This window comes from Protomyctophum bolini, assembly GCF_963924005.1.
Source record: "Protomyctophum bolini genome assembly, chromosome: 5".
NCBI classification, from domain to species: Eukaryota; Metazoa; Chordata; class Actinopteri; order Myctophiformes; family Myctophidae; genus Protomyctophum; species Protomyctophum bolini.
The window spans coordinates 28,811,370-28,837,633 of NC_137866.1; the positions used below are offsets into that span (position 1 = coordinate 28,811,370).

The 26,264-nt window shown below is 43.7% G+C and overlaps 1 protein-coding gene across 1 annotated transcript in view; it reads left to right on the forward strand.

The window, feature by feature from the left end:
• The window catches only part of LOC308315040 (filamin-B-like), a 76,638-nt gene that overhangs the window by 17,817 nt on the left and 32,557 nt on the right, over window positions 1-26,264 (forward strand). The window contains exons 9-54 of the mRNA XM_080762864.1: window positions 37-150; window positions 673-816; window positions 1,041-1,175; window positions 1,544-1,831; window positions 2,475-2,805; window positions 3,523-3,625; window positions 4,057-4,217; window positions 5,183-5,368; window positions 6,345-6,468; window positions 6,555-6,721; window positions 7,158-7,201; window positions 7,303-7,421; window positions 8,747-8,871; window positions 9,099-9,222; window positions 9,819-9,982; window positions 10,649-10,772; window positions 10,911-11,038; window positions 11,136-11,259; window positions 11,939-12,102; window positions 12,233-12,356; window positions 12,481-12,608; window positions 13,563-13,686; window positions 13,765-13,928; window positions 15,196-15,319; window positions 15,444-15,571; window positions 15,678-15,801; window positions 16,574-16,737; window positions 17,320-17,443; window positions 17,529-17,692; window positions 17,987-18,110; window positions 19,176-19,339; window positions 19,437-19,560; window positions 19,648-19,811; window positions 20,219-20,342; window positions 20,433-20,596; window positions 20,728-20,851; window positions 20,938-21,101; window positions 21,448-21,571; window positions 21,687-21,850; window positions 22,674-22,797; window positions 22,887-23,050; window positions 23,153-23,276; window positions 23,355-23,518; window positions 24,203-24,326; window positions 24,425-24,588; window positions 26,064-26,187. Of these exons, the coding sequence (XP_080618990.1) occupies window positions 37-150; window positions 673-816; window positions 1,041-1,175; window positions 1,544-1,831; window positions 2,475-2,805; window positions 3,523-3,625; window positions 4,057-4,217; window positions 5,183-5,368; window positions 6,345-6,468; window positions 6,555-6,721; window positions 7,158-7,201; window positions 7,303-7,421; window positions 8,747-8,871; window positions 9,099-9,222; window positions 9,819-9,982; window positions 10,649-10,772; window positions 10,911-11,038; window positions 11,136-11,259; window positions 11,939-12,102; window positions 12,233-12,356; window positions 12,481-12,608; window positions 13,563-13,686; window positions 13,765-13,928; window positions 15,196-15,319; window positions 15,444-15,571; window positions 15,678-15,801; window positions 16,574-16,737; window positions 17,320-17,443; window positions 17,529-17,692; window positions 17,987-18,110; window positions 19,176-19,339; window positions 19,437-19,560; window positions 19,648-19,811; window positions 20,219-20,342; window positions 20,433-20,596; window positions 20,728-20,851; window positions 20,938-21,101; window positions 21,448-21,571; window positions 21,687-21,850; window positions 22,674-22,797; window positions 22,887-23,050; window positions 23,153-23,276; window positions 23,355-23,518; window positions 24,203-24,326; window positions 24,425-24,588; window positions 26,064-26,187 (6,665 nt within the window). The remainder of the gene's footprint in view (window positions 1-36; window positions 151-672; window positions 817-1,040; window positions 1,176-1,543; window positions 1,832-2,474; window positions 2,806-3,522; window positions 3,626-4,056; window positions 4,218-5,182; window positions 5,369-6,344; window positions 6,469-6,554; window positions 6,722-7,157; window positions 7,202-7,302; window positions 7,422-8,746; window positions 8,872-9,098; window positions 9,223-9,818; window positions 9,983-10,648; window positions 10,773-10,910; window positions 11,039-11,135; window positions 11,260-11,938; window positions 12,103-12,232; window positions 12,357-12,480; window positions 12,609-13,562; window positions 13,687-13,764; window positions 13,929-15,195; window positions 15,320-15,443; window positions 15,572-15,677; window positions 15,802-16,573; window positions 16,738-17,319; window positions 17,444-17,528; window positions 17,693-17,986; window positions 18,111-19,175; window positions 19,340-19,436; window positions 19,561-19,647; window positions 19,812-20,218; window positions 20,343-20,432; window positions 20,597-20,727; window positions 20,852-20,937; window positions 21,102-21,447; window positions 21,572-21,686; window positions 21,851-22,673; window positions 22,798-22,886; window positions 23,051-23,152; window positions 23,277-23,354; window positions 23,519-24,202; window positions 24,327-24,424; window positions 24,589-26,063; window positions 26,188-26,264) is intronic.

The window sequence follows — 26,264 nt, forward strand, 5'->3', positions numbered from 1 at the left end:
GGACTCTTCACTTTGAATGTGTTCAATGCATTGCAGGTGAAAGTCTTTGGGAAAGGAGTGAGTCAGGACGGCTTCGCCTTAAACTCCTCCATGGAATTCACAGTGGATGCTCGCTTTGCCGGGGATGGATCTCTGGCAGTCCAGGCTCAGGTATGGGGACTTGAAGAGACGGTACGGTACGGTACGGTACGGTACGGTACGGTACAGACTCAGATATGATGAGAGAGGAGAGGACATCAAATAACATGCAGAATTATTAGGCATGTAACGATTCATCGTAAATCGATTAAAATCGATTCAAACTGGTGACAATTTAAATCGATTTGACAATTTATTTATCGCAATTTATCTAAACTAATAATTACAGGACTTTGTAAGATAATAATAATAAAGGTAATAATAATAATAATAATAATAATGTTTTGCTACTGTATTTCAAAGAGGACAAGAAAAAAATGGTATTGGAGATTAACAAAAGAGAAGAAAATACTGGATTTGTGTAAGAAAAATATTAATAATCATTTGTCTGGAAAATACATTTGTGAAAAATCGTATTGTGAATTCAGTATCTTGATTCGAATCGCATCGTGAGTTGAGTGAATTTTTACATGCCTAGTTGTTATTACATTTAATACATCTACTTATTGATCTAATCCACATGATGACATTCAGAGCCGCGATGGAAAAGCTGTGAATGTGGAGAGTGTGCGTAAAGACACCGGCCTCTACAGCTGTTTCTACACGCCCACAAGCCTGCTCAGACACACCGTGTTTGTCACCTGGGGAGGGGTCAGTGTGCCTGGGAGCCCCTTCTCTGTGAGTATATATACTTCATATACTGTACCTTCCATTGAAACCTTCTCCAAGAGTATTCATATCCTGTACCCTCCAGGAAAACTCCCGATCCTGACGACCTTTGCTGTGCGTCACTCCCCTTCTCTCTCTCCCCATTTCCTACTACTGCAATCTATCAATAAAGACAACAACAAAAACGGAATAATATAAATTGTGTGTCTTTTCCATCTTTGGTTTTGCTGCAGGTAACCGCTGGAAGAATCAGAATCGAGTCCGTGGGCTCACATGTGAACGGTGAGGTGGGAAACACCACGTCTCCCTCCAACAAGCTGGACCTGACCGTCACCAGTCCCATAAAGACTCCAGCTAAAGGCAGAAAAGTACCGTACAGTTCCTGCTCCAAGTTGTTGATTCTTGAGTGTCACTCACTCACGCAAATACGCAAATACACCAACACAAATGCAGTTAAATCATTGTTGAGTCTTGAGTGTTAATAACACGGAGGACTGTACAACGCAGATGTTTACAACGTGCTCTCAGGTGTTGGCGAACGAACAGATGTTTTCAACGTGCTCTCCTCTCAGGTGTTGGCGAACGAACAGATGTTTTCAACATGCTCTCCCCTCAGGTCTTGGCGTACAGATGTTTTCAAGGTTTTCTCCCCTCAGGTCTTGGCGTACAGATGTTTTCAAGGTTTTCTCCCCTCAGGTCTTGGCGTACAGATGTTTTCACCGTTTTCTCCCCTCAGGTCTTGGCGTACGGACCGGGACTGGAGGGAGGGTTCGTGGGCATCCCGGCAGACTTCGTCATCGACACCAACGACTGTGGCGCCGGCCGTCTCTCCGTGGCGGTGGAGGGCCCGGGAGGCGGTGGGCCCGTTGGAACCCAATGCCATGACAACGACGACGGAACCTGCAGTGTCACCTACCTGCCCACGGAGAGCGGCGAGCACCGCGTCAGCATCCTCTTCAGGGGCGCGCACATACCGGGCTCTCCGTTTCACCTGGACATCCAGCTGCCCTTCGACCCCTCCAAGGTGATGCCCCGTGACTGTCCAAGGGTTGATTTAACTGACTTAAAACTAAATAAAAACTAAGACTAAATATGTCACTTTCGTCAACAAATAACAAGAAATGACTCAAGTCATTATATATCAGCCTTGCATTCCATTCTCTTGCATATTGTACCTTAGTGGGGCTTTCTGTAGTCGTTTTTGCAGTCTGTAGTCGTGGTGTGGTGTGGGAGAGGAGAGCAGGCTTTGTGTCCCATTGGCCGTGGGGCTTAGTGTCCCATTGGCCGTATAGGGCTATAGTCTCCCATTGGCTTAGAGGCCAGCCAATCATGAAAATCTCGCCACTAGACCACGTGTCTAGACTAGAAAGTCAGATCTTTGATGAGCTCTGCAAGCTGATAAAAACTAGACTAAAATGTTCTGGATGGACTAGTGGATTTATGTTTGGTTTGCGCTCGGGTGTTGTGTGAGCAGTACAGTAGATGCAAAATCAGCCATTACAACGGCATCAAGGCACCGGCGATATACATTTTAGTCGATTAAACTGTCCATTTAAATCAATAAAACTAAAACATTTCAGATGGCTAAAATGTGACTTTTTATTCAAGACTATGACTAAAAAAACTAAAAAACGAATAATTGAGCTGTCCAAACCAACCCTCTCTAGGTGGTGGTCTCGGGTCCCGGGGTGGTGCAGAAGGGCAAGGTGGGCGAGCCGTGCGTGCTGACGCTCGCGGACTGCGACCTGGCTGGCCTCAGCGAGCACCTGTCCCTGGAGGCCGTGTCCGAGCACGGCCACAAGGTGGCGACCAAGGTCCAGCCCAACGCCGACGGCACCTACACGGTGGTCTACGTCCCACTGAGCGCGGGCGTGTACACGCTGCGTCTGGCGTACGGAGAGAGGCTGCTGGCCCATCTCCCCTCCAAGGTCATCGTGGACCCCGCCCTCTATAAGAGCCGGGTCAGACTCAGCGGCGGCAGTGGAGCAGAGAGGAAAGGTGGGAGTAATGCAACGCACGGGACAAAATGATCAGTGGTGCACGAGTATTTGCAGGGTCATATCTGCTGATACCGATTCTAACCGATTCCGATCATGGAAACAAGCCTAGGCCCTAGGTGCTTGGCCCAAAGCCTGTTAATAAAGTATTCAATCGATCAATAAATAGCCTAGATACTCTTTTTCCAAGTGTCTGTTCTCACTACTGAATGAGTACAAAGCCATTGACGGGTACATTATTATTGCGTGATCAATATCAGTGAAAATAATCTGGATTATTTTGAGCCCGATATGGCATTTTTATGGCCGATTTTGATATGCTACCGATGTTATCGTGAATCTCTACAAATTATTTTGTCCGGTTTATGCTCCTTCATTCAGTCAGCACAGTATGTATTTATACACCAGTAGTTCTCAACCCTTTCAGGCTGTGAGTGACCCCCCACAAATATTTCAACTGGGGACCCCTCCACTTTATTACACAATCACCAGGGTGGATCATGTATGAGGATTTCTGTTTCTACTGATTCATTTGAAGGACAGCTAAAGGGTTTCTCCATGTATTAATTTGAAGGACAACTAAAAGGTTTCTCCCTGTATTCATTTGAAGGACAACTAAAGGGTTTCTCCATGTATTCATTTGAAGGACCACTACAGGGTTTCTCCATGTATTCATTTGAAGGACAACTAAAAGGTTTCTCTGTGTATTCATTTGAAGGACAACTGAAGGGACGGCAGAAGCCGGTGTCAGTCGTTGCCAACGGGGTTGGACTGCTTCAGGGAATAACGGGAGAGAGTAATCACTTCACCGTCACAACAAGGTACTGTACATTGGGCATTTCATAAGCAAAACTTGTGACATTTGATTCTTTACTTAACATTACAACGCCACGTCTAATGTCATGTTCATACCTTCTGCTAATGTTGACCTACTGTACCAAAGTGTCACCTCCTCCACCCTTATGTCTAACCTCATGTACATTGCTATTATTATGTTCCCAAAAGGTGTAGACTGGCAAACTGCAGACTTGCAAAGACAATACATATTATATATACCCATATTATGAGGAGCCCATTCACATTAACATTATAAGAGAGCTGTCTGGCGCTTATAGATGCTGACGTGCCTGCCTGTTCTCTAAGTGTTTTTCTGTACTGATACAGTAGGTAGGTACAAATGAGATTCTGTTTCCGAAAGTAGGGAAGTAAATGGAAATGAATGAATGTGATTTCTATTTTTTTTTTTTTACAGAAATGGTGGAGCAGCAGGTATCGCCATCATCGTGGAGGGCCCGTCAGACGCCAAGGTGTCGTGTGCGGAGAGCGAGGATGGGCGATACCACGTGCACTACACCCCCAGCGCACCTGGCCTCTACGAGATCAACATCACACAGGGAGGGGAACACATCGGAGGTACCTTTGATTTATTCCTTTAGAGCCAGTGTTGTTTTTGGCAGACAGTTTTTGATTTTAGTTTTAGTCATTAGTCTCTTGAATAGTTTTCATTTAGTTTCAGTCACATTTTAGTCACCTGGAAAGTTTTAGTGTTAGTCTAGTTTTAGTCAACTAAATATCATAAGATTTTAGTCGACTAAATCTGCAGTTGATTTAGTCGAACAAAATGTGTTTTGGGCCTTGATGCCATCGTAATGCCATCGCTGAAAATAGCCGATATTCAAGCTTGTAGATCTGCTATTTTCAGCATGCAACCAAGTGTAAAATGACTTATACTGGATCTCTTGTCCAATAGTCCCTTCCTAACATTTTAGTCTAGTTTTTGTTTGTTGACGAAATCGTCAGTATATTTAGTCTGTAGTTTCCATTTAGTTTTCGTCAGTGGAAAAAGGTAGTCGACGAAAGAAATTCGTCTTAGTTTTAGTCGACGAAAACACTGTTTAGAGCTTCCACAAACGTAGAGTATTCTGCATTATCTAATTGTGTAGACCCCTTGTAAATTACGTAATGCGGATGTTAAACATAATTTAACTCTCGAGTGCTTAAAATGAAACCAAATGGACTCTTACCATCCATTTGGTTTCATGTTACTCTCAAGAGTTAAAGATCTAATAAGGGTTGCATGCCACATACTGTATACTGTAGGCTCTGGCCTTTGCTGCATGTCTCTCCCCTTCACTCTCTCCCTCTTTCCTGTCTGTCTTCACTGTAACTATCAATTTGCCAAAAACAAATCTTAAAAAAAATAATTAAAGGGTCCATTTGGTTACCGACTCTCCATCATTTAGCTGGGGACCACCTGGAACACTCTCACTGGTGGTCCCCGGACCACTGGTTGAGAACCACTGTTTTAAGATGTCTTTCTTCAATATATATTTGATATATTAATATCAAGTCAATTTGTGACTCCCTTTCAATCAAAGGAAGTCCGTTCCAGGTTCCGGTGAAGGACGCCTCTGATAGAAGGGATGTTGAGATCCGCGGAGCGGGACTGCAGTCTGGACTGGAGTCTGGGCTCCGTGCCAACGTCCCCCAGACTTTCACCATTGACTGTACCAAGACTGGAGAGGCCACGCCCCCCGAGGCTGTGGCCGTGATGACCCCTAGTGGTGAGTCACGTAACTGTAGTAAGACTGTAGTGGAGAGTCACGTATTTGGATAAAGGCCCTATATAAATTCACCATTCATCATTTGTGACCAGATTTGACTGAGCGACTGCCATTAGATTCTTTTGAATTGTCATATGAAAGCAGGGAATCATAGCTTCAAATTGACTTATTGGTTGTTCAGTTTGACCCACCAGTTTTGGAGATACGGCTTAGAGTAATGTCTTGCAGAAAACAGCGAAAACAGGCTTGAAAGGTTCACTTCTGTGGTCTAACATTACACCGCTACATTTATTTCAGACATGCTCTAGTATGTGAAGAGTCTGCCTATGCTATTAACTCATTTTGGATAAAAACTTTTTTTTTTCCTTCTCTGGTGAAAAGCTGGAGTTTGTGCGATGGCAGGCTCTCAGTCAAATCTGGTCACATTTATCCCTGTTTCGCATAAATCAGGTAATAAGAACTGTTTGTTAGAATTCTGGGTCTGCACGCAGAATCACAGTTAAGGTCCTTGCAGACTGGATGTGTTTTTCGGTAAAACGGCGGGAAAACGCTGCTAAAAATCTGAAAAAACGCAGTAGTGTGCAGGGACCTTTCCTGTATAATGAGTGTAAAGTAAACTTGTAACGCAATACATGTATCGGTCAATTTGACCATGCACACCATCAGATATTGGATATCGGCCCAACATTGTAATATTGTACATCCCTTTTAAGCTTCATCTTTGATGTTGGGAGATCCCGCCATCTGGTCATTGGTCTGCCACGAGGTCTCTTCCCAGTGAGGACTTCCTTAGGGGGAGACACTCGGGAGGCATCCATAGATTACATACTAGATGCCCGAACCACCTAAGCTGGCTCCTTTCCAAGCGAAGGAGCAGCGGGTCGACTCCGACTCTCACGTATGACAAAACCTTTCATAGGGTTGCCACCATCACCGTTTAATGAAATGAAACATCTCTGGTTTTCGTTTTGCCCAGGAAAGATAGAGCTTGTGGAAGTAAAAGACAACGGTGATGGGACATATTCCCTGGCCTACTCTCCTTCCATGGCGGGCGACCATTCTTTAGTGGTCAAATATGCTGACCAAGATGCATTCTCCAGGTAAGGTCTCTGTGTGACGTTATATCATTACCAATTAACTGGTCATTAATTACACTAATGTCCTACACCTTTGTCATCACTCAAAGCCCAGTCGCATTCAAAGTGCTGCCAAGTACAGACGCCATGAGCCAGGTGAACGTATCAGCACCAGGGCTGGAGTCAGGAGTGTGTGCCAAAGTACCTCAGACCTTCACCGTCGACTGTAGCGAGACTGGAGAGGCCCCAGAATCTGTGGCCGTGATGACACCTGATGGTAAGGAAAAGTAACTACTGATATGTGGTGAATGTATACGGCATGTTGATGAAGGAAGGCACTATAGAAAAAAAAGGATTAGGCATAGTTTTACTGAGGTTAAGTTTAGGAATAACAGATAGATATGACAATTTCACGTTCACATTCTCGAGACTGAGACCGCACTCGAATACTACAACACTGCAGATAATATTGCATCTTGGCCGTGCGGGTCAAATAAAAATGATTCCATATTGTTCTGCAGGTGAAATGGAAGTGGTTCCAGTGACAGATAATGTTGTTCTGCAGGTGAAATGGAAGTGGTTCCAGTGACAGATAATGTTGTGTTGTTCTTCTGCAGGTCAGATAGAAGTGGTTCCAGTGACAGATAATGTTGTTCTGCAGGTGAAATGGAAGTGGTTCCAGTGACAGATAATGTTGTGTTGTTCTTCTGCAGGTCAGATGGAAGTGGTTCCAGTGACAGATAATGTTGTTCTGCAGGTGAAATGGAAGTGGTTCCAGTGACAGATAATGTTGTTCTGAAGGTGAAATGGAAGTGGTTCCAGTGACAGATAATGTTGTGTTGTTCTTCTGCAGGTCAGATGGAAGTGGTTCCAGTGACAGATAACGGCGACGGCACATATTCAGTGCCCTACACTCCCTCCACGGGCGGCGTTCACTCTCTGCTGGTCAAATACGCAGATGAAGACGAGTTTCGCAGGTGACATAAGTACTGCGGATGTAGTCTGTACTAGTGCAGACTACAGAAATTCAATGCGTGATGATAATTGTTGTGAGCATGCAGATCTGCTATTTTCTGCTAAAGCTTTCCCCACAACACCGATGCTGGGGTTTAATCGAGAAAGCATCTGTGTCACTGGCTATTCAAAAATAGCAGATCTACAAGCTCAGATCTGCAGTTTTAGAAAAATCATGAACATTTTGTGCAAATCTTTGAATATACATATATATGTTTTTGAAAGCAAACATACGCCTTGCTCAGGATGGTGTCGTGGTGCTCAAGGTGCGCCGCATTGTTTACATACATTATCAACATTTTCCCGGAGTCGTCTCGGGCCGCTGGGCCGCATTCCATCAGCGTCCACGACGACATTGTATGGAGTTGTCAACGTCCTCGTGGGTCTTTTCATGTGCTCTGGTGCGCATTGGCGTGCGACCGACCGTGCGTGAGTGTATAGACTTGTGTCGTACCAGACGTACTGTATAGTGTAACTTGTACACATGGGTTATCAGTTGTATAAAGTGTAAAGTGGCGCCCATTGTTCTCCAGGAACAGACCTCAGTAGACCTCGCCCTCTCTCGCTCTGTCAGGACTAGGGCTGTCGCCATTACACATTTAACTTGACGAGTAATTGTCACATTGTGTTGTTTTTTTCCGCATTGAACATTGCAACGTTACAATTTGTATTTCAGTTTGTCTTTTAGGCTTCATCGTCACCAATTGCACAGGACAGATATGACAAAGAACAACAACTTAATTATACACTAGAGCAGTGTGTAGACTCCATCCAGGGCTTTTTTTCACATGGACGGACTGCATCAGAAATGTGGACCTCTTTGGGGACCTACCACGGGTCACGGACAAATAAGTCAGAGAGAGAAGGATGAGGCTGGCAGGGCACTGCGTCAGGCACCCAGAACTTGAGGCAAGTAAATTGACCCTATGGGAGCCAACCCAGGGCAAAGCCAGGAGGGGAAAGAAGCGTACCACCTATGTAGACGTGCTGCGGCGCGACAGCTTGGCTGACAACACTGCAGAGCTCAAGAACCTGATGTTGGATAGGAAATTGTGGAGGGCAGATAATAGCAGATCTACAAGCTCATAGTGTGGCACCAAGTTCCGTCCTACGAGCTTGTAGATCTGCCTGGAACGATTTTATTTTCAGATGGGGGTCCCCAGCCAAATACAGATCTATAATTCTGGGGGTCCTTGATGTGAAAATGGTTGAGCACCACTGAGAAGACAGAATCGTCCTCAGGTTTATCATGCGGATATGTCGCTATATGTTGCTTCCCATGCTGTAGGCCCTTCGACTTCGGTGTGGTGGAGTCAGGACCATGTGTGCGTCTCCGGTCTCCTCAGTCCTTCCCTGTGGACTGCAGCAAGACCGGAGAGCCACCGGAGTTCGTGGCTGTGATGACACCAAGCGGTGAGTTGTCATATTCTCATTTCATTTCATTTTTGTTTAACCTCTTAAACTCTCCATAATCTCTCACCCGTAATACTAGTGTTACTGGCATACACTGCTTCAAGTGCTCCTTTATGTAGAACTATACGCACAAAACCAAATTTCACACACTTTGTTTTACCTGTACAACTCTTCTGACTCTGATTCATGTACTGATCATACATCTCCCTCGACTTCTTCTTCTTCAGGTCAGATGGAGCTTGTGGAGGTGACAGACAATGGAGACGGGACATATTCAGTGTCCTACTCTCCTTCTGTGGAAGGGGCTCACTCTCTGCTGGTCAAATATGAAGATGAAGATGAATTTGTCAGGTATATACAGTATATATTATTCAACATATTTATATGTTAAAAAGAAAAAAGTCTTATGCATTAAAAGATATAGTGTGATATGTATTACTGTTTGTTATTAAAATGTTTATTTTATATAATGTTATCAGTCCTCATCAGTTCCAAGTGTTGCCTGGTGGTTCCAGTAAGAAGGTGAAAGTATCAGTACCAGGACTGGAATCAGGAGTCTGTGCCCAAATCCCTCAGACCTTCACTATTGACTGTAGTGAGACTGGAGAGAGCCCACAATGTGTGGCTGTGATGACACCCAGTGGTGAGTAATATTCCTTTAATAGCGAGTAATAAGTGAGTTATATTACTTATTTTCTTTCATAATGGATATATATGGAATGTTAATACATATTTGTCATCACAGGTAAAATGGAGATAGTGGAAGTAACAGACAATGGGGATGGGACGTACTCTGTGCCCTACTCTCCTTCCATGGAGGGTGCTCACTCTGTTATGGTGAAATATAATGCTGAAGAGGACTTTAGCTGGTAAGATTATATACGAAAGAGAACATATTCTAGTGAGTTGACGATGAAAATACACTGATCTCTTACACACTGTTTCAGTTTGTCCAACTTCCACGTGCTGCCTACCAACGAGGCCAACAAGCTGAACGTTGTGGACCCAGCACTGAAATCAGGAGTGTGTGTTCAGACCCCTCAGACATTCACTATAGGCTGTAATAAGACTGGAGAGATCCCACAGTCTGTGGCTGTTGTGACTCCAAATGGTGAGATTTATTTTCTGTCAGTTGGTTATCTCAACCAGCTACGACGAATGGATTTAAACATAATTTAAATCATAACATCGAAAGAAGGTTACTGCATGGTCACAGCGTTCGGTTGTCAAACTCCAGAGGCCATTGAATGTCATTAATTACCTAACTAATGCCTCTTGAACACTCTTATAGATAAACTGATGTCTGTGTTCACTACTGCACACAGTTTCTTTCTTTTTTTAATGTTATTTTCGGGGCTTTTTCTGCCTTTATTGGATAGCGTACAGTATGGTGACAGGAAATGGGGAGAGAGATGGGGGCGATTTGACAAACGTGGCAAAGGTCGTCGGGATCAGGAGTCGAACCCGCGACACACCGTAGCAGCCTAGGTGCTCGGACCGCTACACTAGCCGCCCGGGCCCTGTGATTGGCTGATCACCCCTTAGCGATGATTTGATTGTCCGAGCAAAGTACACAATTGAAGCTAAAAGTGAGGCCAGCAAAGTGAAGACATAAAAGTGAGGACGCAAATTGTGATTGACCGCCGTGATTGGGTAGGGAGATGTGCCATTTGGTTGAGCAGAAATTGTGAATGGCTAAAATGAGATGATGTATGATGATAAGAGCGCCCCTCACTTCACACGGGTGTGATTTCTATGTTATTGTTTACTCAACCAGGTAAGATGGAGCTTGTCGAGGTGACAGACAATGGAGACGGGACATATTCAGTGTCCTACTCTCCTTCTGTGGAAGGTGCTCACTCTCTGCTGGTCAAATACGAAGATGAAGACGAGTTTTGCAGGTAAAATCCTCTTACTGTATGTTGTGAATTAGGCAGATTGACTTCCATTATGCCTCTTTCTACAGTTGACTAAAGAAAAAAAACAACCTCTGCTTGTTTCAGTCCTCATCAGTTCCAAGTGTTGCCTGGTGGTTCCAGTAAGAAGGTGAAAGTATCAGTACCAGGACTGGAATCAGGAGTCTGTGCCCAAATCCCTCAGACCTTCACTATTGACTGTAGTGAGACTGGAGAGAGCCCACAATCTGTGGCTGTGATGACGCCCAGTGGTGAGATCTATGTTGCAAATGCTGAAAAGCGTAACTTAGTAAAGTGATAGTTTAAATGTCTCATTTCTAAAGTGTATCTTGTGATTTTAATTTCCAGGTAAGCTAGAAGTGTTGGAAGTGACCAAGAACAGTGATGGGTCATGTTGTGTTGCCTTCTCTCCTTCCATGGATGGAGCTCACTCTGTCATGGTTAAATATGCAGATGACCATGAGTTCAAACGGTGAGATGTGTCATTGAATTGAATTGGATTTCCCGTCTGTTAGTTAGTAAGTTATTTAGTCACCCCACGTCATCCCTCGTAACATCACGTGACAAAACGTGACTTCATCATGGATGGAAATCCCTGATATCATCAATATTGGACAGCAACTCTACATCTGACCTCAAACCTCAAACTCTTAGATCTCCATATATGGAGCTCACCTGTTCTGACATTCCATGTTGATCCTTCCCCATCCATCCTTCCTCTTCGATGTCTCCCTTTTGACTGATATTTAAACTCTAGACAGGCCTGCCCCAAAGTTATTAGTGAGCGTATTAGTTCTCAACAGGCCCGGAAATGAAGGCCCGGCCCTACCTGGGCCCTCATCAAACCCTGTACACCCAAGACACTACCCCCGCTGCCACCCTTAGATCTCCATATGGAGCTGACCTGTTCTGACATTATATATGATGATCTGACCTCATCAAACCCTGTACACTCAGGACACGCTCCATATATGGCCAGCACAGAATTCATTCCATATGTTGATCTGAGCCCTCCCATGCCAACGTGCCAGCGCTCGCCCAGCAGTCTGCTGTCACTCAGGCGGATGCGTGCACGCAACCTCAGGGTGTGTGTAAATTCAAGCTCAGTCAAGTTGAAGTTGACATTTTTCTCTCAACTCTGTGTGTCTCAGTGTGTCTGAGTTCCAAGTGCTGCCCACTAATGACACCAATGAACTGAGAGTCTCTGGTCCAGGACTGGAGTCAGGAGTGTGTGCCAAAGTTCCTCACACCTTCACTGTTGACTGTAGCGAAACTGGAGAGAGGCCTGAGTGTGTGGCTGTGATGACACCTAGTGGTGAGTAGCTGTTATGACACCTAGTGGTGAGGACAGTATAAACTATATCAATATCATAAGAGATCTTCATAGTGTCTTAATAAGTGTTTAATTGTTTATTTCTCCTAATGGTCTTTATTCCTCCTACCAGGTAAGATGGAGCTGGTTGAGGTTTCAGACAATGGAGATGGAACATACTCCATAAGCTACACCCCGTCTACAGAAGGTGCTCATTCTCTGGTGGTGAAATATTCTCATGAAGACGAGTTCCGCAGGTAAATGCCTGAAGGGTTGTATCAATTATAATTAGAGTGGTGCATTTATTTCACTGACTGTCTGCTCATTTATTTACTTTGTTAACAGTCCTCATCAGTTCCAAGTGTTTCCTGGTGGTTCCAGTAAGAAGGTGAAAGTATCAGTACCAGGACTGGAATCAGGAGTCTGTGCCCAAATCCCTCAGACCTTCACTATTGACTGTAGTGAGACTGGAGAGAGCCCACAATCTGTGGCTGTGATGACGCCCAGTGGTGAGATCTATGTTTCAAATGCTAAGTATAAAATGTTTATCTATAAAGCAAGATTCAAATGGTACGTTTAACTTCTTTAATTGTCATGTTCTTAGAGACAACCTTTGCTTTGAAATGTGCATGAACCATGCTGTAGCAGTATAACTAAGTAAAGTTTGGAAGCATAAAATGAAATTCTGTCTTGTACGGGGGAGCCAAACCATTGAAGTGATTTGCTTCTGCCATATCTTAGTGCAGTGGTTTTCAACCTTTTTCAGATCCAAGGTCCATTCTTTTTTGGGCATTTGAGCCACCATTTGATGTGATTTAGCCTCATTTAGCTCAGAGCTGACTGAGTCAGAGCTGAAATCGACATGTATAAAATAAATGCTTAAAACATGTAGCTAGGTGTAATGTTAAGAGTCCACAGAAGTGGACCTTTCAGGCCTCAACTCGCTGTTTCTCTGTAAGAAATTACTCTAAAAGCATCAAACTGTACGAACAATATGTAAATTTGAAGCTATGATTCCCTGCTTTCATATGACATGAAAAGACGAGAATTAAAAGAAACAATGAAAATCCAATGACTTGGTCACATAGTGGTCTTAAAAAACACATGCAGTAAGCAGCAATTAATTGTTGTGGATGTCCCAATCTTCTTCTTTTTTTCTTCTCTTTTTTTGCCCTTGAGTATCTGCCGATAACGATTTTTCGCAAACCTATGTTAATATTTTTTATTTAGAAAACTTTAGCCATATCAGTAGTGTAGTATAATATCATGATTTGCATATAATATTGATACTAGGGATGTCCCGATCAAGATTTTTTTCTCCCTATCCAATTCCGATCATTAGAAAATGACGCGATCAGTCCCGATTACCGATCAGATCGGGACTACTATTAACCACTATTAAGGTGGTATACTCCTTTCATAGTGGGTAAATATGGAATATTAATATTGTTGTGTCATCACAGGTAAAATGGAGATAGTGGAAGTAACAGACAATGGGGATGGGACGTACTCTGTGCCCTACTCTCCTTCCATGGAGGGTGCTCACTCTGTTATGGTGAAATATAATGCTGAAGAGGACTTTAGCTGGTAAGATTATATACGAAAGAGAACATATTCTAGTGAGTTGACGATGAAAATACACTGATCTCTTACACACTGTTTCAGTTTGTCCAACTTCCACGTGCTGCCTACCAACGAGGCCAACAAGCTGAACGTTGTGGACCCAGCACTGATATCAGGAGTGTGTGCTCAGATCCCTCAGACCTTCACTATAGGCTGTAATAAGACTGGAGAGATCCCACAGTCTGTGGCTGTTGTGACTCCAAATGGTGAGATTTCTAATTTGAATTGTTACAATGATAATAATAATAATAATAATAATAATAATAAACTTTATTTAAATATAGCACCTTTTTTGACAGTGTCACAAAGTGCTTATCAATATAAAAACAACAGTGTTACATAACATTCAATAACAATCAAACAGCAGGCAGAATAAAATTACATTATCAAGGGAATTAAAAGCATACATTGGTTATGGGTTTAAAAAGGCTTTCCTATAAAAGTGTATCTTTAATTTAGTTTTAAAACAGCGCCCCTACTGGTACTAATAGTCATACTCGTGCTCACAGTCACATAGGTGGGTGGGTTAACGTCACATAGTTAGGCGGACACTGACATTGCTGTTCCTTGGAGTGGTTGCACCACTCAAAAAAGCCAAGGAGCTAATAGATCTCAGATCAGATGGCAGGCTGTTCCAGAGCCTGGGAGCCCTGCTTGAAAAGGCCCTATCCCCCTTTGTCACCATGTTTGTTCTAGGCACCTCTAGTAGGGCTAAGGTAGAGGACCTTAATTGGCTTGTGGGGTTTAAGAAGAACCGCTAGGTATTGCAGTGCCAGGCCATTCCGAGTCTTGCGGCTGCGTTCTGTACTAACTGTAGACGGTGTATGGATCCTTTGCTGAGTGATGAATAGAGGGCGTTACAATAGTCCAAACGGGATGAAATGAGTGCATTGACAACTTTATGAAGGTTAGGGGTGGAAAGGACATCTATAGAAAAAACTATCTAGTACACCCAGATTTTTGGCTACTGGTGTGACATTTGCTTACAAGGAGTCGAGACAGTTTTGTAGGTGGGTTGTGGAGGTGAGAGGGCCAAATAGGAGAATTTCGGACTTTGAAGTTTGAAGACATCCAGCTTTGAAGCTCAGCTAGGCAGGCATTAAGGGACGATAGACAGTTGGGGTTGGAGGTGTTGAGTGGCATGTAAATTTGAGTATCATCTGCGTAGCAGTGGAAATGGATGTTGTGCTTACGGATTATTTGGCCTAAGGGGAGCATGTATATGGAAAAGAGTAGAGGACCAAGAATTGAGCCTTGGGGGACGCCGTAGAGGAGAGGGGCAGAGGTGGAGATGGCATTTCCAATCTCGACAGAGACAGTTCTTGCTGTCAGGTATGATTTTAAGAGCTGGAGCGCAGTGCCACCCAGCCCCACCCATGACTTGTTCTTCATGTGAGCTTTTTATTTCATAGACATTGAAGTGATTATGATTGTTGTCCGATCTCTCTTTTTTTCTTTTTGTCTCTCAACCAGGTATGATGGAGCTTGTCGAGGTGACAGACAATGGAGACGGGACATATTCAGTGTCCTACTCTCCTTCTGTGGACGGTGCTCACTCTCTGCTGGTCAAATACGAAGATGAAGACGAGTTTCGCTGGTAATTAAAATATTAACTTTGTTCCTGAATAAAGAGACAAATATCTCTTTCTACAGTTGACTAAAAAAGGCCCTGTGCTTGTTAACAGTCCTCATCAGTTCCAAGTGTTGCCTGGTGGTTCCAGTAAGAAGGTGAACGTATCAGTACCAGGACTGGAATCAGGAGTCTGTGCCCAAATCCCTCAGACCTTCACTATTGACTGTAGTGAGACTGGAGAGAGCCCACAATGTGTGGCTGTGATGACGCCCAGTGGTGAGATCTATGTTGCAAATGTTCCTTATCTTGTCAAGTGAAAGTGTAGTAATAGTTTAAATTATGTCTCAAATCTAAAGTGTATTGTATCATTTTATATTTCCAGGTAAGCTAGAAGTGTTGGAAGTGACCAAGAACAGTGATGGGTCATGTTCCGTTGCCTTCTCTCCTTCCATGGATGGAGCTCACTCTGTCATGGTTAAATATGCAGATGACCATGAGTTAAAACGGTGAGATGTCATTACATTTATTTTTTTTTGAAGAAAAATCGGGTGGGGCAGTGGTAAAGCAGATGCCCACCGCACCGCACCCTGGGCAAGACCTACGCTTAGAGGCTATCATTTATTTGGGCGGAAGTTGCGGGATTTTAGCGGAAGTATCGCCCAAGGAAATGACGTTGATGCGTTACAAATCAGTTTACATTCTCCGCGAATAAAACAAGTGGTGTGATTGGTCGGGAAAATATCGTATCCGGGGGAAATACATCTGACGGATGTTCTGGAGGATACATCCGCCGATAGCTTTTCTTCCTTACGTTGTGACCAGGCTTTTCTTTTCGCAGATACACGCTTGGTCGCAGGGGGGGATGAGCGTGGGGGGGATTTACGTGCGTTCGCACACGCAATTTCTTTGGGGTTTTTTTACCATATTTTTTAGGTGTAGGTTAGGTTAGGTTTAGGCATAGTTGCAAATACGAGAACTGTCAATCACAGCGACTACTGGCCAATCACAGCAGGGTTTTCCTGGAACTGAGGGGGATGACATCACAGATCTGTGAGATTGGGCCAGTATGGTACAACAGTATGTCCTCCCAGTGGGGGCTCCTCACTGGCAGGTGAGCCAGTATGGTACAACAGAAGTGGGAGGAATGTATTGGCATAACTATTATTAAACTTGGGACACAATTGGGGGTACAGATAGTTGACTACTCTGAATAAAATAAAATCAAGCTTCTCTCCTTGTTTCTAATTATTATTTTCTTCCCTCGACTGTGTGTCTCAGTTTGTCTGAGTTCCAAGTGCTGCCCACTAATGACGCCAATGAACTGAGAGTCTCTGGTCCAGGACTGGAGTCAGGAGTGTGTGCCAAAGTTCCTCACACCTTCACTGTTGACTGTAGCAAGACTGGAGAGAGGCCTGAGTGTGTGGCTGTGATGACACCTAGTGGTGAGGACATTATATCAATATGAATTAATCTGAAGTGGTAAATGGTGCATTTATATAGCACCTTTATCCAAGGCGCTTTGCAGAGATTGTGCATAACATTAATTCAGCCGTTCACACACACATTCACACACCGATGACAGAGGAAACCATGCAAGGCACCAACCTGCTCATCAGGAGCAATTACTGTAGGGGTTCAGACAGAGCTCAAGGACACTTGGACACTAACTCTGGGGGAGCCCGGGTTCAAACTATTAAACTGGAACTTTAATAGATGGGTTTCTTTTTTACAAACATTGAGACGGCAAATGCAGGTGTCGGATTCATGTAGCCTAATCAATTCCCAACAGATGCCCAAACCTGTTCCTTCAACCTCCTCTTGTGTGTTGGCTCGTGATACGCACCCCTAGTGAGACAAATACTGTATAACAGCTGACATACAAGCTCACATTGCATCGTGGATGCGGCCGATGTGAGCTTGGAGGTCTTGCATAGGTCTTGCACACAGGTTCTTGTCAGTGTGACATTGTCTGGAAATGCATCTATAGTTTAATTCTTTCAATATCCTTTTATTCCTCCAACCAGGTAAGATGGAGCTGGTTGAGGTTTCAGACAATGGAGATGGAACATACTCCATAAGCTACACCCCGTCTACAGAAGGTGCTCATTCTCTGGTAGTGAAATATTCTGATGAAGACGAGTTCTGCAGGTAAATGCCTGAAGGGTTGTATCAATTATAAATAGGGTGGTGCATTTCTGACAGTCTGTTCATTAATGCGTTTGTTTGTTAACAGTCCTCATCAGTTCCAAGTGTTGCCTGGTGGTTCCAGTAAGAAGGTGAAAGTATCAGTACCAGGACTGGAATCAGGAGTCTGTGCCCAAATCCCTCAGACCTTCACTATTGACTGTAGTGAGACTGGAGAGAGCCCACAATCTGTGGCTGTGATGACGCCCAGTGGTGAGATCTATGTTACAAATGTTCCTCTGTACTGTTCAAATGAAAGTGTAACTTAAGACAATGAAATGTTACAGTATGTGCTTTGTTGCACGTTGAACAATGAAAATAGATGATCTACACTACAAGCTCATAACGGCTCACAACAAGCTGCTATCTTTTGCTGAATATACGCTTGTTTTTGCTGAATGTTCGCCTATCATAACATACAATTGGGATGCTTAGGGTTCATGTGGTGAATGAATTCATGGTTAAATGTCTCATATCTAAAGTGTATGTTGTGATTTATATTTCCAGGTAAGATAGAAGTGTTGGAAGTGACCAAGAACAGTGATGGGTCATGTTCCGTTGCCTTCTCTCCTTCTATGGATGGAGCTCACTCTGTCATGGTTAAATATGCAGATGACCACGAGTTCAAACGGTGAGAAGTCATTGCAATTAGTATCAAAACTAGAACACTGCAAAACTGTGAACATTTTTCGGGATTGTTTTAAAAACAGTCACACACCCGTGTGAAGTGAGGGGCGCTCTTATCATCATACATCCTCATGGATCATCTCATACTGGCCAATCAGAATGCCTGTTGCCTGTGATTGGTTAGCTGATTTTCTCGTTCAAATATGACGTAAATGTTCCCTTCAATGTCAATGGCGTTTAATGTTTTAATTTACGCCATATTTAGCGGAATTTTGACCTGATTTCTCCATTCATTGTCAATGGCAAATATTGAGACGTGTGGGGACAAGATTTAGTGGACATTTTACCTGAATTCCCCTTTCATTGTCAATGGCAAATCTTGAGACGTGTGAGGACAAAAGCTGTTTATAGCAGGGGCTAGCGCCCCTTAAAAATCACACCCATGTGAAGTGAGGGCCGCTCATATCATCGTACATACATCATCATACATAATCTCATTCCGGCCAATCAGAATTTGCATCCTCACCTTCGTCTCAAAATTGTCCATTCATTGTCAATGGCATTTAAAGGAGCATTCAGTGATTTGGGTGATTTGTAGAAAGAAGACGGTCCGCCCCAGTAACAAGATGTGCACATGCACATGCACACGCTCTACAGTGGGGGAAGTACAACAGACCAACAGCACGTGCACCAAGGCCTGCCCCACTCGATCATGATTGGAGGAAGGCCCCTCTCATCCTGATTGGATGAAGGCTTTGACCTTCATCCAATTTTTTATTTGGGTTACACACACCAAAAGCTGGACATAGGAGGGGCTCTCAAAAAAATTGATGGTGGACACGCCCACCTCAGACATCAGCAACATTTTGAAAAATGTATACAAAAACCTAGATACAATTTATTGTTCAGCGGTGGAATTCACCCAGCGTTGGTGTTCTCTAGGGTATTTATGTATTCATTGGGATTATTAGCTTTGTGTTATTTGCAAAACATTGATATCATTCATAATTCCAAATGATAACCTCCACATTTTTATGACATATGGTTCTCTCAACTCTGTGTGTCTCAGTGTGTCTGAGTTCCAAGTGCTGCCCACTAATGACACCAATGAACTGAGAGTCTCTGGTCCAGGACTGGAGTCAGGAGTGTGTGCCAAAGTTCCTCAAACCTTCACTGTTGACTGTAGCAAGACTGGAGAGAGGCCTGAGTGTGTGGCTGTGATGACACCTAGTGGTGAGGACAGTATTTAAATTGTGTTTAGTATCACTATCATAATGTCTTCATCGACTCTGAAAAGGGTTTTATGTATTGTTCGTTTCATCTAAACCAGGTAAGATGGAGCTTGTGGAGGTGACAGACAATGGAGACGGGACATATTCAGTGTCCTACTCTCCTTCTGTGGACGGTGCTCACTCTCTGCTGGTCAAATACGAAGATGACGATGAGTTTTGCTGGTAACAATCTATTATATTTTCCATTTTCCCTCCCCATTCCCTATTGTGTTTATTATACTTGATAAATACTCATCTGCTTGTTAACAGTCCTCATCAGTTCCAAGTGTTGCCTGGTGGTTCCAGTAAGAAGGTGAAAGTATCAGTACCAGGACTGGAATCAGGAGTCTGTGCCCAAATCCCTCAGACCTTCACTATTGACTGTAGTGAGACTGGAGAGAGCCCACAATCTGTGGCTGTGATGACACCCAGTGGTGAGTACAGTATACTAACATTCAGTGAGTTACTCTATATGTCTATTAATATTCATATGGAATATTAATATTTTTGAGCGGTGCACACCCCTCCAATTTGTGGCTGCGTGTGTCCCTATGTACTATACGTCTGTTTGGAGTAGGAAAAGGTGCAATACCGCTGGGTGACGTATACCTTCAAGTGGCGCTTTTGAGCTTCACACTGTGCACTATAACTATATCACACTGTAGTACAGTGAGTACAGTACAGTGCAGAGTACATAGTACAGTACTCTGAGTTCAGTACAGTACAGTACACAGTGCAGAACACTGTACGGTACAGTACAGTAATGTAACTATCACAATACAAGTATAGTTGCACCGCTCAGTTCACACGGGCGTGATTTCTTTTTTTTTGGTCCTCACAGGTAAAATGGAGATAGTGGAAGTAACAGACAATGGGGATGGGACGTACTCTGTGCCCTACTCTCCTTCCATGGAGGGTGCTCACTCTGTTATGGTGAAATATAATGCTGAAGAGGACTTTAGCTGGTAAGATTGTATACAAAAGAGAACATAAATTATTCTAGTGATGAGTTGATGATGAAAATACACTGATCTCTCTCTTACACGCTGTTTCAGTTTGTCCAACTTCCACGTGCTGCCTACCAACGAGGCCAACAAGCTGAACGTTGTGGACCCAGCACTGAAATCAGGAGTGTGTGCTCAGATCCCTCAGACCTTCACTATAGGCTGTAATAAGACTGGAGAGATCCCACAGTCTGTGGCTGTTGTGACTCCAAATGGTGAGGATATATAACATAATAAAGAAACACTGTCACATTATTGTCAACATTATCTCTCTATCTATGCTGTAGAGCAATGGTTTTCAGTCTACAGATTTAGAGAGAATGTAGATTACTTTGTCTTTCTTCAGGTAAGATGGAGCTTGTCGAGGTGACAGACAATGGAGACGGGACATATTCAGTGTCCTACTCTCCTTCTGTGGACGGTGCTCACTCTCTGCTGGTCAAATATGAAGATGACGACGAGTTTTGCAGGTAAAGATCCAATTACTGAATTAGTCAGATTTACGTCCAAAGGTCTCTTTCTACAGTTGACTAAAAAGTCTTCTGCTTGTTAACAGTCCTCATCAGTTCCAAGTGTTGCCTGGTGGTTCCAGTAAGAAGGTGAAAGTATCAGTACCAGGACTGGAATCAGGAGTCTGTGCCCAAATCCCTCAGACCTTCACTATTGACTGTAGTGAGACTGGAGAGAGCCCACAATCTGTGGCTGTGATGACGCCCAGTGGTGAGATCTATGTTGCAAATGTCCCTTGACTTGTCAAATGAAAGTGTAACTTAATAAAGTAATAGTTTAACCCATTTAGACCTGAGGTCGATTCTAAAAACATGTCTTCTAAATCCTAAAAGTTTTCTGAAGAACCTATGTTTCTATGTCAGTGGTGCTCAACCTTTTTCATATGAAGAACCCCCAGAATTTTCTGTATTTGGCCGCCCCCATCTGAAAATCTGTTATTCTTATATGCATGAATATACATTCAAAGATTTGCACCACATTTTCAAAAATAGAAGCTCTATGAGCTTGTAGATCTGGGTAAAATGTCTCAAATCGTATGTTGTGATATTTTTTCCAGGTAAGATAGAAGTGTTGGAAGTGACCAAGAACAGTGATGGGTCATGTTCCGTTGCCTTCTCTCCTTCCATGGATGGAGCTCACTCTATCATGGTTAAATGTGCAGATGACCATGAGTTCAAACGGTGAGTTTGAGTTTGAATGTAATTATAAAGCATTATAGTTTTCGTTATCTTATTTACAATATGCTCAAAGTGTAATGCAATTTCAAGTTGACATTTTTTGTAACCCTTGTTTCAGGGTGTCTGAGTTCCAAGTGCTGCCCACTAATGACACCAATGAACTGAGGGTCTCTGGTCCAGGACTGGTGTCAGGAGTGTGTGCCAAAGTTCCTCACACCTTCACTGTTGACTGTAGCGAGACTGGAGAGAGGCCTGAGTGTGTGGCTGTTATGACACCTAGTGGTGAGGACAGTATATTAATCATATTAGCTTTTATTTGTATTTATTTTATTGATTTAACTTAACCCATTTAGACCAGACCTGACATAGATTCTACAAATGCTTTCTAAAGTTTTCTTCTAAATGTTTCTATGTCAGTCGTTCTCAAACATTTTCATGTCAAGGACCCCCAAGATTATACATGTAATTGGCTGCCGGTAAACCCGCACCTCTTCTACTGCAGTGAACGGTAGAGTGACTGATGTTAGTCTGCCTCAAACATTACTCTTTTACCTGCTTTTTACTAACACTAACATCACAAAGATGCCCAGAACATTGGGATGAACCTGTGTAGTTTATGTAGTTTTTGTATTCCTCCAACCAGGGACGTGCACACATAGACAACCAGGGACGTGCACACATAGACATTCCTCCAACCAGGGACGTGCACACATAGACATCAAAGGAGGCTTCAGCCCCTGCCCCTTTTACCCGTCTGTAAAACAACTGCCCTTTCCAGACCACGAATGCAGCATTTACTGATGGTGAAAGAAATACAAATGCCACTCCTTTCCATGCCATGCCGAAAGGCAGCATTCAGGAGAATTGCTTTTTTCCCCGAAGTCTCCTGAACTTGAACACGGCATTTTGCGTCGAACAAATGTGTTTAGGAATCCATGTTGTTACACCGTATCTCCTGTAACTAAAGAGTGCTGGGGTTGCGCCCCCTGAAAATAGCTGATCCCGCTGCCACGCGTTTTGAGCTTGTAGATCTGCTATTTTTGTCCAAAAGGGATTTCAGTCCCCGCCTCTCTAACACTCTCTGCACGTCTCTGCCTCCAACCAGGTAAGATGGAGCTGGTTGAGGTTTCAGACAATGGAGATGGAACATACTCCATAAGCTACACCCCGTCTACAGAAGGTGCTCATTCTCTGGTAGTGAAATATTCTGATGAAGACGAGTTCTGCAGGTAAATGCCTTGAAGGGTTGTATCAATTATAATTAGAGTGGTGCATTTATTTCACTGACTCTCTGCTCATTTATTTACTTTGTTAACAGTCCTCATGAGTTCCAAGTGTTGCCTGGTGGTTCCAGTAAGAAGGTGAAAGTATCAGTACCAGGACTGGAATCAGGAGTCTGTGCCCAAATCCCTCAGACCTTCACTATTGACTGTAGTGAGACTGGAGAGAGCCCACAATCTGTGGCTGTGATGACGCCCAGTGGTGAGTAATATTCCTTTTATAGCGAGTAATAAGTGAGTTATATTACTTATTTACTTTCATAATGGATACATATGGAATGTTAATACTTATTTGTCATCACAGGTAAAATGGAGATAGTGGAAGTAACAGACAATGGGGATGGGACGTACTCTGTGCCCTACTCTCCTTCCATGGAGGGTGCTCACTCTGTTATGGTGAAATATAATGCTGAAGAGGACTTTAGCTGGTAAGATTATATATGAAAGAGAACATATTCTAGTGAGTTGAAGATGAAAATACACTGATCTCTTACACACTGTTTCAGTTTGTCCAACTTCCACGTGCTGCCTACCAACGAGGCCAACAAGCTGAACGTTGTGGACCCAGCACTGATATCAGGAGTGTGTGCTCAGATCCCTCAGACCTTCACTATAGGCTGTAATAAGACTGGAGAGATCCCACAGTCTGTGGCTGTTGTGACTCCAAATGGTGAGATTTATTTTTACGATTTCTGTTTGTCCGTCTTTCTGTCAGTTGGTTATCTCAACCAGCTACGACGAATGGATTTAAACATAATTTAAAACATAACATCGAAAGAAGGTTACTGCATGGTCACAGCGTTCGGTTGTCAAACTCCAGAGGCCATTGCATGTCATTAATTACCTAACTAATGCCTCTTGAACACTTTTATAGATAAACTGATGTCTGTGTTCACTACTGCACACAGTTTCTTTCTTTTTTTAATGTTATTTTTGGGGCTTTTTCTGCCTTTATTGGATAGCGTACAGTATGGTGACAGGAAATGGGGAGAGAGATGGGGGGGTTCACAAATGTGGCAAAGGTCGTCGGGATCGGGAGTCGAACCCGCGACACGTCGTAGCAGCCTAGATGCCCGGACCGCTACACTAGCCACTCGGGCCCTGCGATTGGCGGATCACCCCATAGCGATTATTTGACTGTCCGAGCAAAGTACATATTGAAGCTAATAGTGAGGCCAGCAAAGTGAAGACATCAAAGTGAGGACGCAAATTGTGATTGGGAAGGGAGATGTGCCATTTGGTTGAGCAGAAATTGTGAATGGCTAAAATGAGATGATGTATGATGATGTATGATGATAAGAGCGCCCCTCACTTCACACAGGTGTGATTGTTATGTTATTGTTTACTCAACCAGGTAAGATGGAGCTTGTCGAGGTGACAGACAATGGAGACGGGACATATTCAGTGTCCTACTCTCCTTCTGTGGAAGGTGCTCACTCTCTGCTGGTCAAATACGAAGATGAAGACGAGTTTTGCAGGTAAAATCCTCTTAGGTTGTGAATTAGGCAGAAGATGACTTCCGTATGCCTCTTTCTACAGTTGACTAAAGAAAAAAAACAACCTCTGCTTGTTTCAGTCCTCACCAGTTCCAAGTGTTGCCTGGTGGTTCCAGTAAGAAGGTGAAAGTATCAGTACCAGGACTGGAATCAGGAGTCTGTGCCCAAATCCCTCAGACCTTCACTATTGACTGTAATGAGACTGGAGAGAGCCCACAATCTGTGGCTGTGATGACGCCAAGCGGTGAGATCTTCTTCTTTTGCTTTCGGCTGTTCCCTTCAGGGGTCGCCACAGCGAATCATCTGCCTCCATCTCACCCTGTCCTCTGTCTCCTCTTCTCTCACACCAACTATAACTTCATGTCCTCTTTCACTACATCCACAAATCTCTTTGGTCTTCCTCTATTAGGCATCCAGCCGGGCAGTTCCACCTCAACATCCTTCTACCGATATACTCACTATCCCTCCTCTGTACGTGTCCAAACCATCTCACTATCCTCATGTGTCCAAACCATCTCACCATCCTCCTCTGTACGTGTCCAAACCATCTCACTATCCCTCCTCTGTACGTGTCCAAACCATCTCACTATCCTCATGTGTCCAAACCATCTCACCATCCTCCTCTGTACGTGTCCAAACCATCTCACCATCCTCCTCATACGTGTCCAAACCATCTCACTATCCTCCTCTGTACGTGTCCAAACCATCTCACTATCCTCCTCTGTATGTGTCCAAACCATCTCACTATCCTCCTCATACGTGTCCAAACCATCTCACTATCCTCCTCTGTACGTGTCCAAACCATCTCACTATCCTCCTCTGTACGTGTCCAAACCATCTCACTATCCTCCTCTGTACGTGTCCAAACCATCTCACTATCCCTCCTCTGTACGTGTCCAAACCATCTCACCATCCTCTTCTGTACGTGTCCAAACCATCTCACTATCCCTCCTCTGTACGTGTCCAAACCATCTCACTATCCCTCCTCTGTACGTGTCCAAACCATCTCACTATCCTCTTCTGTACGTGTCCAAACCATCTCACTATCCTCCTCTGTACGTGTCCAAACCATCTCACTATCCTCCTCTGTACGTGTCCAAACCATCTCACTATCCTCCTCTGTACGTGTCCAAACCATCTCACTATCCTCCTCTGTACGTGTCCAAACCATCTCACTATCCTCCTCTGTATGTGTCCAAACCATCTCACTATCCTCCTCTGTACGTGTCCAAACCATCTCACTATCCTCTTCTGTACGTGTCCAAACCATCTCACTATCCCTCCTCTGTACGTGTCCAAACCATCTCACTATCCTCCTCTGTATGTGTCCAAACCATCTCACTATCCTCCTCTGTACGTGTCCAAACCATCTCACTATCCTCCTCTGTACGTGTCCAAACCATCTCACCATCCTCCTCTGTATGTGTCCAAACCATCTCACTATCCCTCCTCTGCGTGTCCAAACCATCTCACTATCCCTCCTCTGTACGTGTCCAAACCATCTCAGTCTGGCCTCTCTGGCTTTATCTCCAAAACATCTGACATGCGCTGTCCCTCTGATACTCGTTCCTAATCCTGTCCATCCGTGTTACTCCCAGAGAGAACCTCAACATTTTAGTCTCTGCTATACCTCCAGCTCTGCTTTCTGTCTTATATGAGTTAAGTGAGTTATATTCCTTTAATTGTGATGAAATATTAATACATTTTTTGTCATCACAGGTAAAATGGAGATAGTGGAAGTAACAGACAATGGGGATGGGACGTACTCTGTGCCCTACTCTCCTTCCATGGAGGGTGCTCACTCTGTTATGGTGAAATATAATGCTGAAGAGGACTTCAGCTGGTAAGATTATACAAATATATAATCTATTTCATCTTTTACGCTCCAGACAAATGTAAGAAAATCCAGGACACTCTTAA